This window comes from Giraffa tippelskirchi, chromosome 10, assembly GCF_054371585.1.
Source record: "Giraffa tippelskirchi isolate mGirTip1 chromosome 10, T2T-mGirTip1v1.2.pri, whole genome shotgun sequence".
Taxonomy (NCBI): Eukaryota; Metazoa; Chordata; class Mammalia; order Artiodactyla; family Giraffidae; genus Giraffa; species Giraffa tippelskirchi.
Window position 1 is genome coordinate 150286688 of NC_137284.1, and position 14011 is coordinate 150300698.

General features: G+C 35.4%; 2 protein-coding genes across 2 annotated transcripts in view; both read left to right on the top strand.

Moving 5' to 3' along the window:
- OR2A7 (olfactory receptor family 2 subfamily A member 7) overlaps positions 1 to 14011 on the top strand; it is a 343842-nt gene that overhangs the window by 315194 nt on the left and 14637 nt on the right. The gene's annotated exons all lie outside the window — the stretch shown is intronic.
- Positions 8282 to 10233, top strand: LOC145524077 (olfactory receptor 2A2-like). The gene has a single exon (XM_081535599.1). It carries the CDS (start codon positions 8842 to 8844, stop codon positions 9772 to 9774), a length of 933 nt encoding a protein of 310 aa, XP_081391725.1. The 5' UTR covers positions 8282 to 8841; the 3' UTR covers positions 9775 to 10233.

The following is a 14011-nucleotide window of genomic DNA, read 5'->3' on the forward strand; positions in this document are numbered from 1 at the left end:
GTGTGTTTTGCATTTTAATTTCAATCTCTTTGGAGACCTAGGAAGGTTAGTATCTCTTAATCTTTTAATGTGCTCAGGGGTGATTCGGATATTCTTTCCTGTGAAATGTTTGTTCAAGTATTTTGCCCATTTTAAATTGAGTTGTCTATCTTTTCATTTAAAATGTGCAGAAATTCTTTAAGTATTCTGAATATGAGCCCTGTATTGGTTATTTGTTAGTTGCTCAGTCTTGTCCAACTCTTTGCAAACCCTTGAACTGTAGCACACCAGGCTCCTCTGTCCATGGAATTCTTGAGGCAAGAATATTGGAGTGGGTTGCCATTCCCATCTCCAGGGGATCTTCCTGACACCAGGAATCGAACCTGTGTCTCTTGGCAGGTAGGTTCTTTACCACTAGTTCAACCTGGGAAGCACATATTGGTTATATATGTTGTAAATACTTCCTTCCACTCTGTGGATTTCATTTTTACTCTCATGATAAACACAAGTTAGGTTCTTAATTTTATCAATCTGTTCTTTAATAGTGTTTTAATTCTGTTTCAGAGTTTTTTTCTCCCTCTGAGGTTTTCACTATGTCATTAGTGTTCTACAAATCTTTTTTAATATTTTATGCTTAGATCTAAAACCCATCTGATGTTTTTAGTGTATTGGTAGAAGTCATGGTTTGTTTTTATCCACATAGCTAGCCAACTGATTATTTATTAAAAACACTGGTGCCTTTATCTTGGTTCAAGTATATATGTGTGTGTGCATGTGTGTGTACACATTTCTGAGTTAATCATGCTATTTCTTGTGTTTGTTTATTCTTGTTCTGATACAACATTGAATGATGCATAAAGTCCTGTAACCTTGTAGGTCTCAATATTCCATAGAGTGGGTCATTTTATTGATTCTTCATTCTTCTTCAAGATTGCTTTGTCTCTTCTTGGACTTTTGTAATTTCACATCAAATTTATAATGAGATTCTCAGTTTCTATACATGAAAAATCTTCTTGGATTCTGATTTTGACTTTATTGAACCAAAAGAACAGTTTGAAGAGATTTACCATCTGTATAAAACGTTCATTCCGTAAACAAGGTATGTAAGTCCTCCCATTTTTGTACAAAATCCTTGAATGCTGATTTTTTTGTGTATACACCTCTAATAATAGATTATCCATAGAGATTCTGTTTTTAACATACACATGTTTTATCAGTAATTATATTTTATTTTCCATTTTAAATCTTAGCCCTTCTTTTTCTTCCTGTTGCCTTAATGACAGCTAGTTCTTAGGTCAACATTAAAAGAAGTGGTGTTCGGGGAGCATGTTAAAATCATATCCTAACTCTAAAGGAAAATTTTTAAAGTTTTACTGTTACTAATGAAAAAGTAATGTTTTTGTTTGAATAGATGAAAAAACTTGTCTTCTATACAAACGTTGCTAAATTATTTTATAGTGAATTTTCTTCTTTTGGCAAATTGTTCATTTTATTACAACTTTGTAGTATCTTATATGGGCCTCCCTGGTGGCTCAAACAGTAAAGAATCCTCCTGCAATACAGGAGACCTGGGTTCGATCCTTGGGTTGGGAAGATCCCCTGGAGGAGGGTATGGCAACTCATCTCAGTATTCTTGCCTGGAGAATCCCCGTGGACAGAGGAGCCTGGCGGGCTACGGTCCATGGGGTTGTGAAGAGTCAGACTCGACTGAGTGACTAAGCACAGCCCAGTATCTTATACATATCCTTCTATCCTTTGGTCTGATATCAGTATTGCTATCACCAGCCACTGTTGGCATGAAACATGTTTTCTCATCATTTTACTATCAATCATCATTTTTGGTTTTGAGTGTATGTGTATGTCTCTGTACATTTATGTTTAAATGTGACATCGTAAAGGTTTGTATGTGGATTTTCTGTTTTTAATCTGATATGACCATCTCTATCTTGATGGAGATTTAATTCATTTACATTTAATGCACTAGCTGATAGACTTATTTTTTATTTTGTTTTTTCTAAATATCAACCATTTTTTTCTCTTTTTCTGTTTTTTCCTTGCATTCTTCCTTCTTTTTTGATTGATGATGCTTCAATGCTTTTGCAGTATAATTTTTAAAATCATAGAATCTATCGTTTTTTGATTGATGGCTTCTTGAAGTGCTAACATAAAAATACATGATATATGGTAATAAATTTAGTATCATTCAGCATTTTGAGCCTCTTCAAGAATTTAGCACTCTTTTTTATCAAATATTCTTTCTTTTTTCATTTATGTTTTTCAAATTTTACTTTTATCATTTTTAAATATCAAAATAATTATTTCATAGCCCATAAGTTATTAAATATAAGACTATATTTTATTACTTTGATTTCTGAATTCATTTCTACCATAATGGGGAATTTTCTTTATTGGTTTTCTAAATAGCTATAGGCTCTAAACATTTAAAATTTACATGTGAAAAAATTTCATTTTGTTCTCATTCATTCAAGAGAGTTCTTGCAGTTATAAAATTCTTGATTGAGAGATTCTCTGCCTCTTGAGACATTAGAGATAATACCTTATTGTCTTCATATCTTGCTGATAAGAAATTTACTGTTAGTCAAATTGTTGATCCTATGTAGACACTTTTATCTTTAGTGTTTTTAACATTTCCTTTTGATCTTGGGACAATAGTGCAACAAAATACTTTAAGAGACAAATGAAACTATCGCTTTTATTAAAAATTGCAAAACTTATGAAACAAAAACTAAGATTTTAATTTGTTATGGCAGCCCTAGGCAACTATTTTTTGTAAAGAGGAAAATGATAGGCAAGCATTTGTTAATTGATATTTATTGAGAATTTATTTTTAACCAATCTTAATCTCAAATTTTTGATGTAAAGATTTATTTTATCTTTAATTATTAGAAGTTCTTCAAGTCCGTATGGGTGTATTTACCTTTCCTGTATTCTTTCAGAATGCATGTTTACCAATTTGGAAGTTAAGTCTTTGTTCCATTTGGAACATTTTTGGTAAAACTGCTTCAAATATTGTTTTTTTTTAAATCACATCCCTTATTATCTCTCTGGAATGTTTATCTTGTTTATATTTCACCTCTCAGTCTTTATCGTGCCTGTGAGCTAAATTTCCAAGAATGTGTCCCTCTGTTGTCCACCCAGCACTAACGTAGTGTTACAGGTCAATTTTCCTTCAAATAACAAAAAAGCAAACTCGTAGAAAAAGACACCAGATTTGTAGGACTGAAGGTGAGGAATAGTTGAGGAGGACATGGTGATCCTAAGGTACAAACTTTTAGTTATGGAATAAATAAGTCTTCTAGGAATGTAATGTACATGGTGAATATAATTAACAGAGCTGTGTACTATATGTAAACATTAATAAGAGAGTTAATCCAAAATTCTCACAAGAAAAAAATATTTTTGTGTCTATATGAGATGATGGATGTTTACTCTGCTTATCATGGTCAGCAGATCAGAAGGTATGTAAGTCAAATTGTTATGCTGTACACCTTAAACTTATAAAGTGTTGCATGTCAATTGTAATTCAATACAATTAGAAGGGAATAAATGAATAAAATAAAATATTCAAATGAAGAATCTACCCCTTGTCTATATATGTTGAGGTCTAGGTGGATTCCTTTTTATATAAATTTATTTATTTTTAATTGTAGGATAATTGCTTTACAGTATTGTGTGGTTTCTGCCAAACATTAACATGGATCAGCCATAGGTATTAAATACAATCTTTCAGTGTATTATTTCTCTTTTAATGTCCAGTATTTTATCCTCTTTATTGAGTTTTTAAAAGTGAATGGCACTACTTATTTCCTGAATGCCTCATAGATTCTTTTTTCATGTGCAGTGACTATTTTTTCACCCCCATTTTCTTTACTGCTTATAATTTATTGAAATTTTAATAAATGCAGTACTTTCATTGATCTATTGGAATATTTAATCATGCTTACGTTAGATTCTTTGTAAGATTGTTCAACACATTCAGTTACATCTTGGGTGAATATAAGGTTTCATTGTTTAACTCATACACCTTTAGCACTAACTGGTTTGTATTTCAATATTGTTTTTCTAATCACATTTTGAGTAGGAGAGTTTTATTAATATTATTCAAAATTAATTTGATTTTTCATCCTACCTTCTCTCTGCTTTGTGATTATGAGTTTTTGTTTTTCTTCATTCTATTTAATAATCTCCTAATAGAGAACCAGATCTCATAAGGGCATTTCAGGTTCTGGTAATCCAATGAGCAAGCAAGCATATTCAAAACTATATATATGCCTATAATCCAGCAACTCTGTCGGTATTTTCAACCTCCTTTCACATTTTTATGAATGGCTCTCTTTATGTATTGGGACTTGCCTTCACACCTCATCCAGGTCATTTACAACTCTGACAGCTTCCTGCCTGTGCAGAGTCTGGAGTTTAGACAGAGGCAAGGCATCAGGACTTTTCGGATTCCCACTGAGCATCTTCCCAGCCCTGGTCGTGTGTGTGGCCTTCTAGTTTCCCAGCACTATCTGGGAGCTGTTCAAATCATCTATTTACCAAATCATCTTATTTCCAATTCTTCCACTCAGGGTGTTATGTTAGTCTATAGTTTACCCCAACTTTTGTTACTTGCCTCATGTGGCAGCAGCTGATAGTTTTGCCTTCAAAGGCTTTCAACAAGTGCCTCTGGGTAGCCATCTCAGCGGTGGGAGAGTTTTGAGTTAATCAAAATAAAGGCAAGTCCTTTGAGTGCATCCTTCAAGGAGTCACCAGACAGGTCAAATCCAACATCCAGAATTCCGTGAGTATAAAATATATTCTGCTCCTTTTGGTAGTGAATGTCCATCAGAAGTGCAGACTATTTTTTGAGAACTGCTCCTGAGCTAGGGAGTAGGGGATGATATCAGGGCAAGTTAAAATGCTGCGGATCTCTCTGGTTGATTTTCAGGTTTGTTTTCCATGTTAAGCGTGTATGTGGTTGCTATAGCTTTTGGTTAGATTCCAGAATTCCAAAGAGGTTTATTTTCACAGGTTTTTCCTTTAGATGTTGCTTTTCTAGAGAGAACTACTTCTAATTCTTCTGCTCCATTTTGCTCTTACCTGTGTCCCTCCACAGAGTTAGTGTCTTCTTGATCTTCTTACTCAGACGTAGATTTAACATGTTGATTTGTAAAGACATCTGACAGGCTTTATTCCCATACATTTTTTTTTAAAGAATAATTCTTAAATTTTTGAATGGGAATATGGACTGCTCATGGGCTAAATTTATCAATAAATTAAGTAATTAATACTGAGTAGAAGGAAAGGCTAATGAAAGTCAGTAGTTCTGCTTTCCTGTCAAAGCGCATGGAGAATGGAACCTTGTAACGTCTGTCAGCCTGTGCCCCGCCTGTGTGCCATTGTTATCTGTTTAGTTCAGTCTTGTTCTAGGAGCCAGAGAACACCACCAGTATTCTTCACACCATCAATATCTGCTTAGTTTTACAGACATATGTACTACCTCCTTTGCTCTTTATTTCTTTTTTACAATGTGAGCTTTCTTTCTGGGATCACTTCTTTTCTGCTTGAAATGAAACATTAGAATTTCCTTCAGTAAGAAGAGTTGAATCCAGAGGGGCTCTGGATTAGTGTTAGTTGTTTTTAAGAGAAGAGTATGGAATAGGGCGTGTAGTCTCTCATCTTGCCAGAAACTGAAGTCTCGATCTCAGTGTTTGTAAACTGCCTCCTTCAAATTTGTACCTTTGGTTTTGAACTTTCCACTTCAAAAATGGGGAGATTGTGTTATGATTTTTCATACTTCTCCGCTGACAGCTGATTTTTTTGGTTTCTCTAATACTATTTTTACATTGTAAGTGAAAGAAAATGAAAGTGTTAGTCACTCACTTGTGTCCGACTCTTGGTGATCCCATGGACTGTAGCCCACCAGCTCTTCTGTCCATGGAGTTCTCCAGGAAAGAATCCTGGAGTGGGTTGCCAATCCCTTCTCCAGGGCTTGTCCCAATCCAGGAGTTGAACCCAGGTCTCCTGCATTGCAGGCAGATTCTTTACTGTCTGAACCACCAGGATTTGTGTTATTTCTGTTCTGTTTATCCACCATCGTGCTCACACTTTTGACTGTTTCGTCTCTATTAAATGAATTTACTGCTGCACAATAGTCCTGCTATCACAGTTTATGTATATATCTGTAATTTACAATTGACTGAGAAATAATTTTTCAGAATATCTAATAGGGCATGTTTTACAAATTCTTGTGTATATAAAATACATATATATGTGTATACATATATTTATTTAATAACTATTTATTATTCTAATCATATTACTAAATGTATTACAGTAATGACTACCCCCATCCCAGCTCCTGGAGCTTCTGACTGCTGGGCTCTGGGCAGCTGTCTTCTATTCCTCAGCAGCTTTCTTGCCATCACTTGCCAGTGGGGTTGAGTGGTGGTCCTTCTCAGCCAATACACCAACTGTATTGTTTCGAGAATAACCTGGCTACAGGCTTTATAGGCAGGCATTTCTTCTGAATAAGGCTCTGACATGGCCAAAAAAACAAAAGGACCTTATAACCTAATAAATATATTGATAGAGTAACTTCTGATCCCGGAAAACAGAATTCTGGTAACAGTTATAGTAAACTCTTTGCTGTAACAGTGTAAGAGTTTTGCAATAGAGTTATTTCTTACTAAATCTTTCCTATGCTATCGCCTAATATGGATAATTATTAGACTCAAGATTACTATTCTGATAGAAATATTTTTCCTACCACAAAATAGGATAGAATGAGTACCAATCCACTGGCTAGAGTTAAAGGAATATTTTAAAGCTCCCTAGCTCAGTTACTGAGCTGCCCCAGTAAAGAATAGCATGTCTTTTGTTTACTGAGCTGCTATTATTTTAATGAGTCTATTGAAAAGAAGAAATTTTATTTAGGCTATTTTAAACTAGATAGGTAAACAGAAATATAGATAAATAGCTAGAAAGAAAGGAAGAATGAAAGGAAGAATGGAAAGATGGCAGGGAGGGAAGATAGGAAGGAATAGATTTGACCAAGAATTTCCATGTCCTAGAAGTTAGCATAAGAAAATAAAATATACATAAAAATATACATATAAAATTTAGTCACTGTAGCACTATAATCCACACAACCTAGTTAGAAGGTGATACACTAAATAAAATGTTCATATGCAACAAAATAGTGTATAGATGTTTAAAGTATATTGCAAAGAAATAATTGATATGAAAAATGTACATGATGCTATTCTAAATGAAAGGAGTAGATACACAGTATTCTCCATATAATTTTAAATACATATGAAAATATAGGTATAGCGAATAATGGAAAATTGTTTATACAAGTTATTAACAATCATCAGCTTTGGACATATATTTAACATATGTATTTTCTCTTTAATGTTTTATCAATTTTTATGTTTCTCTAAGATACTTAGAAAACTTGGTGTTAGAATCTCATATGAGGTAGATGCCCCTTCACTCACAAAGTAAATCAGATCATTGAAACATTAATCTATAACTCTAAAATTTCCAAAAGACTAAAATTCCCTGAAAACAAAGAAAATCAAAAAAGGTTAGCAAGATAATATGACTTGGGGATACTAAATCTACTTTGCCAAAAAAATTACTGTATAAGAGTTGAGATCATTCTCTATGATGTAATGTTAATTCAGTAAAATAGGTTTTCTTCCCAAGAGAAGTCAGTAAAGATGTGTTAAGATTAAACAAGTCCAGGTAAGAATCTATTATCCACTTAGCAATCTATATACTGTCCCAAATTATATTTTTCCCTATTACATGGGGATATCAGAAGTGTAGCAACGGTGATGATAAAAAAAACTATTATTCAACACCCAATATAAGCAGATATTTTAAAATGATTCTTCAATAATTGAAGACATATTTTGAGGGAAATAATTGATTCCAAGCTAAAGTGGGAAATGTACAAGATGAGTATAGGATAGTTTGTTAAGCTAGAAGAAACAAAGTACTTAAAAATTTATGGATTAAAAACTTTATAATAGAAATAACATGGAAACACCACCTAGCCAATGATCCACCTGAACATCAACATTACTGAGACCAATGAACATTATCTGTGTGTTAATGGAGGGCATTAAGAAGGAAACATTTATTTTCTGCTAAAAAAATGTTTAATCTGAATTAGAACATGGACAATAAATGGAAAACTGCATTGAGAAACACTATACAAAACAAGAACTCATATTCTTCAAAATAGCACCATCAAGGCAAGAAATGCAAATTATTTAAAATTAGAAGAAATGGTTAGTATATGTGATGTTAAATTTGAACCTTAGACTACAAGGGCAGGAAATGCTGTATTTAGAGTAGTGAATCGTATTAATGTTACATCTCCTGTTTTTGCTAATTATACTGAGAATACATTAGTAACTATACATGTTATAGAGAAAAAATATCCAAAAGGTTTAGATATAAATTGCCAATAGGTGACTATGGTTTCAATTTTGTCTTGTTGGCTCTACAGAAAATTAATACTATGTGCACACAGAGAAAATAAATGATAAGGCAAACATGAAAAAAGCAATGTTTTTGCTTTTTGGTAAAATCTATATACTAGTATAGTATAAAATGGTAAATCTATATATTAGTATAGTTTATACTCCCTGATACTTATCTGAAAATCTGAATTACTTGACAATAAAAAGAAAACAAAAAGAAAATTTGGAAAAAAGTCAGTAATGCAGGGACAAGTATACCAACTTCCTCTTAATTCACTTTAGATAAATAATTCCTATTTTCACTGTTATCCAGCTGTGACCCTCCCATCACACTTTAGTCCTTGACAGACTGTCTTTAGGAATGGAGGGCAATCAATCATGGATTGCAGAATTCATCCTGGTAGGATTCCAGCTCAGTGAAGACATGGAATTGGTCCTGTGTGGTATCTTCTCCCTGTTATATACCTTCAATCTGCTGGCAAATGGCATGATCTTGGGTCTCATCTGCCTCGACTCCAGACTACACACCCCCATGTACTACTTTCTGTCTCATCTGGCCATCATTGACATATCCTATGCTTCTAGCAATTTGCCCAATTTGCTGGCAAACCTAGTGAAACACAAAAAAGACATCTCCTTTGTCTTATGTACTTTGCAGATGATTTTTAATTTGATTTTTTCTTCTATGGAGTGTTTGATTTTGGTGGTGATGTCCTACGACCGGTTTGTAGCGATCTGCCACCCCCTGCAGTACACAGTCATCATGAACTGGAGGGTGTGCACATTCCTGGCCATCACTTGCTGGGTATGTGGATTGTGCCTGGCCATAGTCCAAGTAAGTCTGTTTCTACAGCTGCCTTTCTGTGGGCCCCAGAAGGTGAACCACTTCTTCTGTGAAATTCAATCTGTCCTCAAAGTGACCTGTGGTGACATCTGGATCAATGAAATGTTCCTCTTTGCTGAAGGTGTGTTTATTTTAGTTGGGCCTCTTGCCCTGATGCTGGTCTCCTACATGCACATCCTCTGGGCCATCTTGAAGATCCAGTCAAAGGAGGGCCGCAAGAAAGCCTTCTCCACCTGCTCCTCCCACCTCTGTGTGGTTGGGTTCTACTTTGGCATAGCCATGATGGTGTACTTGTCCCCTGACAGTAGTCACCGAGAGGAACAGAAGAAAATCCTTTTCCTGTTTTACAGTCTTTTCAACCCGTTGCTGAACCCTCTTGTCTACAGTGTAAGGAACGCTCAAGTGAAGGCTGCCTTCCACAGAGTATTGCAGAAAAACAGGACAGTGTGAGGGGTGTACACTTTAACTGTAAATGGACTAAATGCTCCAGTGAAAGGACAGAGGATGGCTCAGTGGATTGAAAAGCAGAAAACAAGCAAAAAAGAGAAAAGAAAAACACCAACAGCAACAAAAAATACCCCCACCAATCTATATGCTACTTACAAGACATCCAGAACGGAACTAAACACACACAAGGACTGAAATTGAAGAGATATCCCATGCAAATGGAAATGAAAGAAAGCCAGGGTAGTAATGCTCATATCAAACAAAATAGACTTTTTAAAACATCTATAACAAAAGACATTAAATTAAGAAGACAGAAATCATATCAAACATGTTTTCTGACTACACAGTATTAAACTAGAAATAAATTATAGGAAGAACACTGGAAAAAATACAAACATAAGGAGACTAGACAACATGCTACTAAAAAACCAAAGGATCAACTTGAAAAAAAAAAAGAAGAAATTTATACAATACCTTCAAGATGAATGAAAAGAGAAACACGGCTTTTCAAAATCTATGGAACACAAAAAAAGCAGTTAAAAAAAGAATACAGGGCTATGTCAAGAAACAAAAATCTCAAGCAATCTTAACTTTACAGCTAAAGCAGTTAGAAAAAGAATCATAGACTTCCCTGGTGTCTCAGTTGTAAAGAATCTATCTGTAATACAGGAGTGAAGAAAGTGAAAGTGAAAGTTGCTCAGTTGTGTCGGACTCTTCGTGACTCCATGGACTATACAGTCCATGGAATTCTCCAGTCCAGAATACTGGAGTGGGTGGTCTTTCCCTTCTCCAGGGGATCTTCCAAGCCCAAGGATTGAACCCAGGTCTCCCACACTTGCAGGTGGATTCTTTACCAGCTGAGCCACAAGGGAAGCCTTGTGCTTTGGCTTTATTGACTACACCAAAGCCTTTGACTGGGTGGATCACAATAAACTGCAAAATTCTTCAAGAAATGGGAATACCAGACTACCTAACCTGCCTCCCGAGAAACCTGTATGCAGGTCAAGAAGCAACAGTTAGAAGAGGACATGGAACAACGGACTGGTTCCAACTCGAGAAAGGAGTACGTCAAGGCTGTATATTGTCACCCTGCTTATTTAACTTATATACAGAGTACATCATGTGAAATGCCGGGGTGGATAAAGCACAAGCTGGAATCAGGATTGCCAGGAGAAATATCCATAATCTCAGATATGCAGATGACACCACCTTATGGCAGAAAATGAAGAACTAAAGAGCCTCTTGATGAAAGTGAAAGAGGAGAGTGAAAAAGTTGGCTTAAAACTCAACATTCAGAAAACTAAGATCATGGCATCCAGTCCCATCACTTCATGGCAATAAGATGAGGAAACAATGGGAACAGTGAGATACTTCATTTCGGGGGCTCCAAAATCACTGCAGATGGTGACTGCAGCCATGAAATTAAAAGACGCTTATTCCTTGGAAGAAAAGCCATAACCAACCTAGAGAGCATATTAAAAAGCAGAGACATTACTTTGCCAACAGAGGTCTGTCTAGTCAAAGCTATGGTTTTTCCAGTAGTCATGTATAGATGTGAGAGTTGGACTATAAAGAAAGTTGAGCACCCAAGAATTGATGCTTTTGAACTGTGGTGTTGGAGAAGACTCTTGAGAGTCCCTTGGACTTGGAGGAGATCCAACCAGTCCATCCTAAAGGAAATTAGTCCTGAATATTCACTGGAAGGACTGATGCTGGAGCTGAAGCTCCAATACTTTGGCCACCTCATGTGAGGAACGGACTCATTTGAAAAGACCCTGATGCTGAGAAGATTGAAGGCAGGAGGAGAAGGGGACAACAGAGGATGAGATGGTTGAATGGCATCCCTGACTCAATGGACATGAGTTTGAGTAAGCTACAGGTGTTCATGATTGACAGGGAAGCCTGGCAAGCTGCAGTCTATGGGGTCGCAAAGAGTCGGACATGACTGAGCAACTGAACTGAATGCAGGAGTCTCTGGTTTGATCCCTAGGTTGAGAAGATCCCCTGGAGAAGGAAATGGCAACCCACTCCAATATTCTTGCCAGGAGAATTCCATGGACAGAGGAGCATGACTGTCCATGAGGTTGCAAAGGTGTTGGACAAGTCTCAACTGAACAACAAAAAACCTCAAAGTTAGTGGAAGAAAATAATAAAGAGCAGAGTGGAAATTAATGACAGAGTGACCAAAATAAATGAGTAAATAAAAGGGATCCATGAAATTAAAAGTTGGTTATTTGAATACATAAACTCAATAGACCTTTAGCCAGATTCATCATGAAAAAAATAAAGAGGGATTAAATGAATAAAATCAGAAATTAAAGAGAAGTTTCGACTGATATCACTGAAAAGCAATACATCTGGAAGAAATAGGAAGCCTTCACAGGTCAATTACTAATAATGGTGTTAAATGAGTAATAAAAATCTCCCAACAAACAGAAGTCTGGTAACAAAGGGCTTTACAGACAAATTCTACCAAATATTTAAACAGTTAATACCTATCCTTCTCCAGCTATTCCAAAAAATTGAAAAGTAGGAAACTTTCAAATTTCAGAAACTTGGAAAGGGTTTCCCCAATAGCTCAGTTGGTAAAGAATCCACCTGCAGTGCAGGAGACCCCAGTTTGATTCCTGGGTCAGGAAGATCCCCTGTAGAAGGGATAGGCAACCCACTCCAGTATTCTTGGGCTTCCCTTGTGGCTCAGCTGGTAAAGAATCCACCTGCAATGTGGGAGGCCTGGGTTCAATCCCTGGGTTGGGAATATCCCCCGGAGAAGGGAAAAGCTACTCACTCCAGTATTCTGTCCTGGAGAATTCCATGGAGTCACAATGAGTCAGACATGACTGAGTGACTTTCACTTTCACTTAATACCCGTACTTCTCCAGCTATTCCAAAAGTTGAAAAGGAGGGAACACTTTCTAATTCATTCTACCAGGTCAGCAATACCCTGATACCAACCCTATATAAAAATACTTCAAAAAAATAAAATGAAAATTACAAACCATTATCCATGATTAATATAGATGAAAAATCCTCAACTAAATATTAGCAAGCTGAATTCAATAATTCATAAAAAATCACACATCATGTTCAAGTGGGATTTACTTCTGGGATGCAAGAAGGATGCAGTACGTACAAATATATCAACATGAGACACCACATTAATAAATGAGGTGTCATTTTGTTAATGACATGAGATGACATGGTCATCTCAATAGATGCAAGAAAAGCACATAACAAAATTCAACATCCTTTCATGATGAAAACTCTAAACAAGGTTGATATAGAGGGGATATACCTCAGCAAAATAGAGGCCATTTATAACAAACGCCTGGTGAACATCACACTCAATGGTGAAAAGCTGAAATCTTCTCCTATAAGATCAGGAGCAAGACAAAAATGCCCACTCTCACCATTTCTGTTTAACATAGTACTGGAAGACTTAAACTCCACAATCAAAAAGGTATAAAATGCATCTAAATTGGAAAGAAGTAAAACTGTTGCTGTTTGAGATGACATGATAATATATACAACTCTGAAGACTCCACCAAAAAACTATTAGAACAAATAAATGAATTTAATAAAGTTTCAGGATACAAAATTAATACACACTAATGTGTTAAATTTCTGAAACTAATAATGATCTCTCAGAAATAGAAATCAAGAAAAAAATCCCATTTACAATTGCATCAAAGAGAATAAAATACCTAGGAATAAATTTAACCAAGAAGGGGAAAGATTTGTACTCCATAAACTAAACATTAATGAAAGAAACTCAAGATGATAGAAATAAATTGAAAGATATCCCATGTTCATGGATTAGAAGAATTAATATTATTAAGATGCCCATATTACCCAAAGCAGTCTACAGATGCAATGCAATTCTTCAAATAACATGGTATTTTTCATGGAACTGGAACAAATAATTCAAAATTAGTATGGAACCACAAAAGATCCCCAAAGACTCAAATCAGTCTTGAGAAAGAAAAGCAAAACTAGAGATAATCACATTTCCTGTCTTCAGACTATACTACAAAGTTATGATAATGAAAACAGTATGTACTGGCACAAAAACAGACACACAGATCAATGGAACAGAGTAGAGAACCCAAATATAAACCTGCACATGTACGGCCAATTTATGACCAAGGAAGCAATAATATAAAATAAAGAATATTGATCTCTTCAATAAGCAGTATTAGAGAAACTTTACAATTACATGCAAAAGAATTAAGCTGGACTA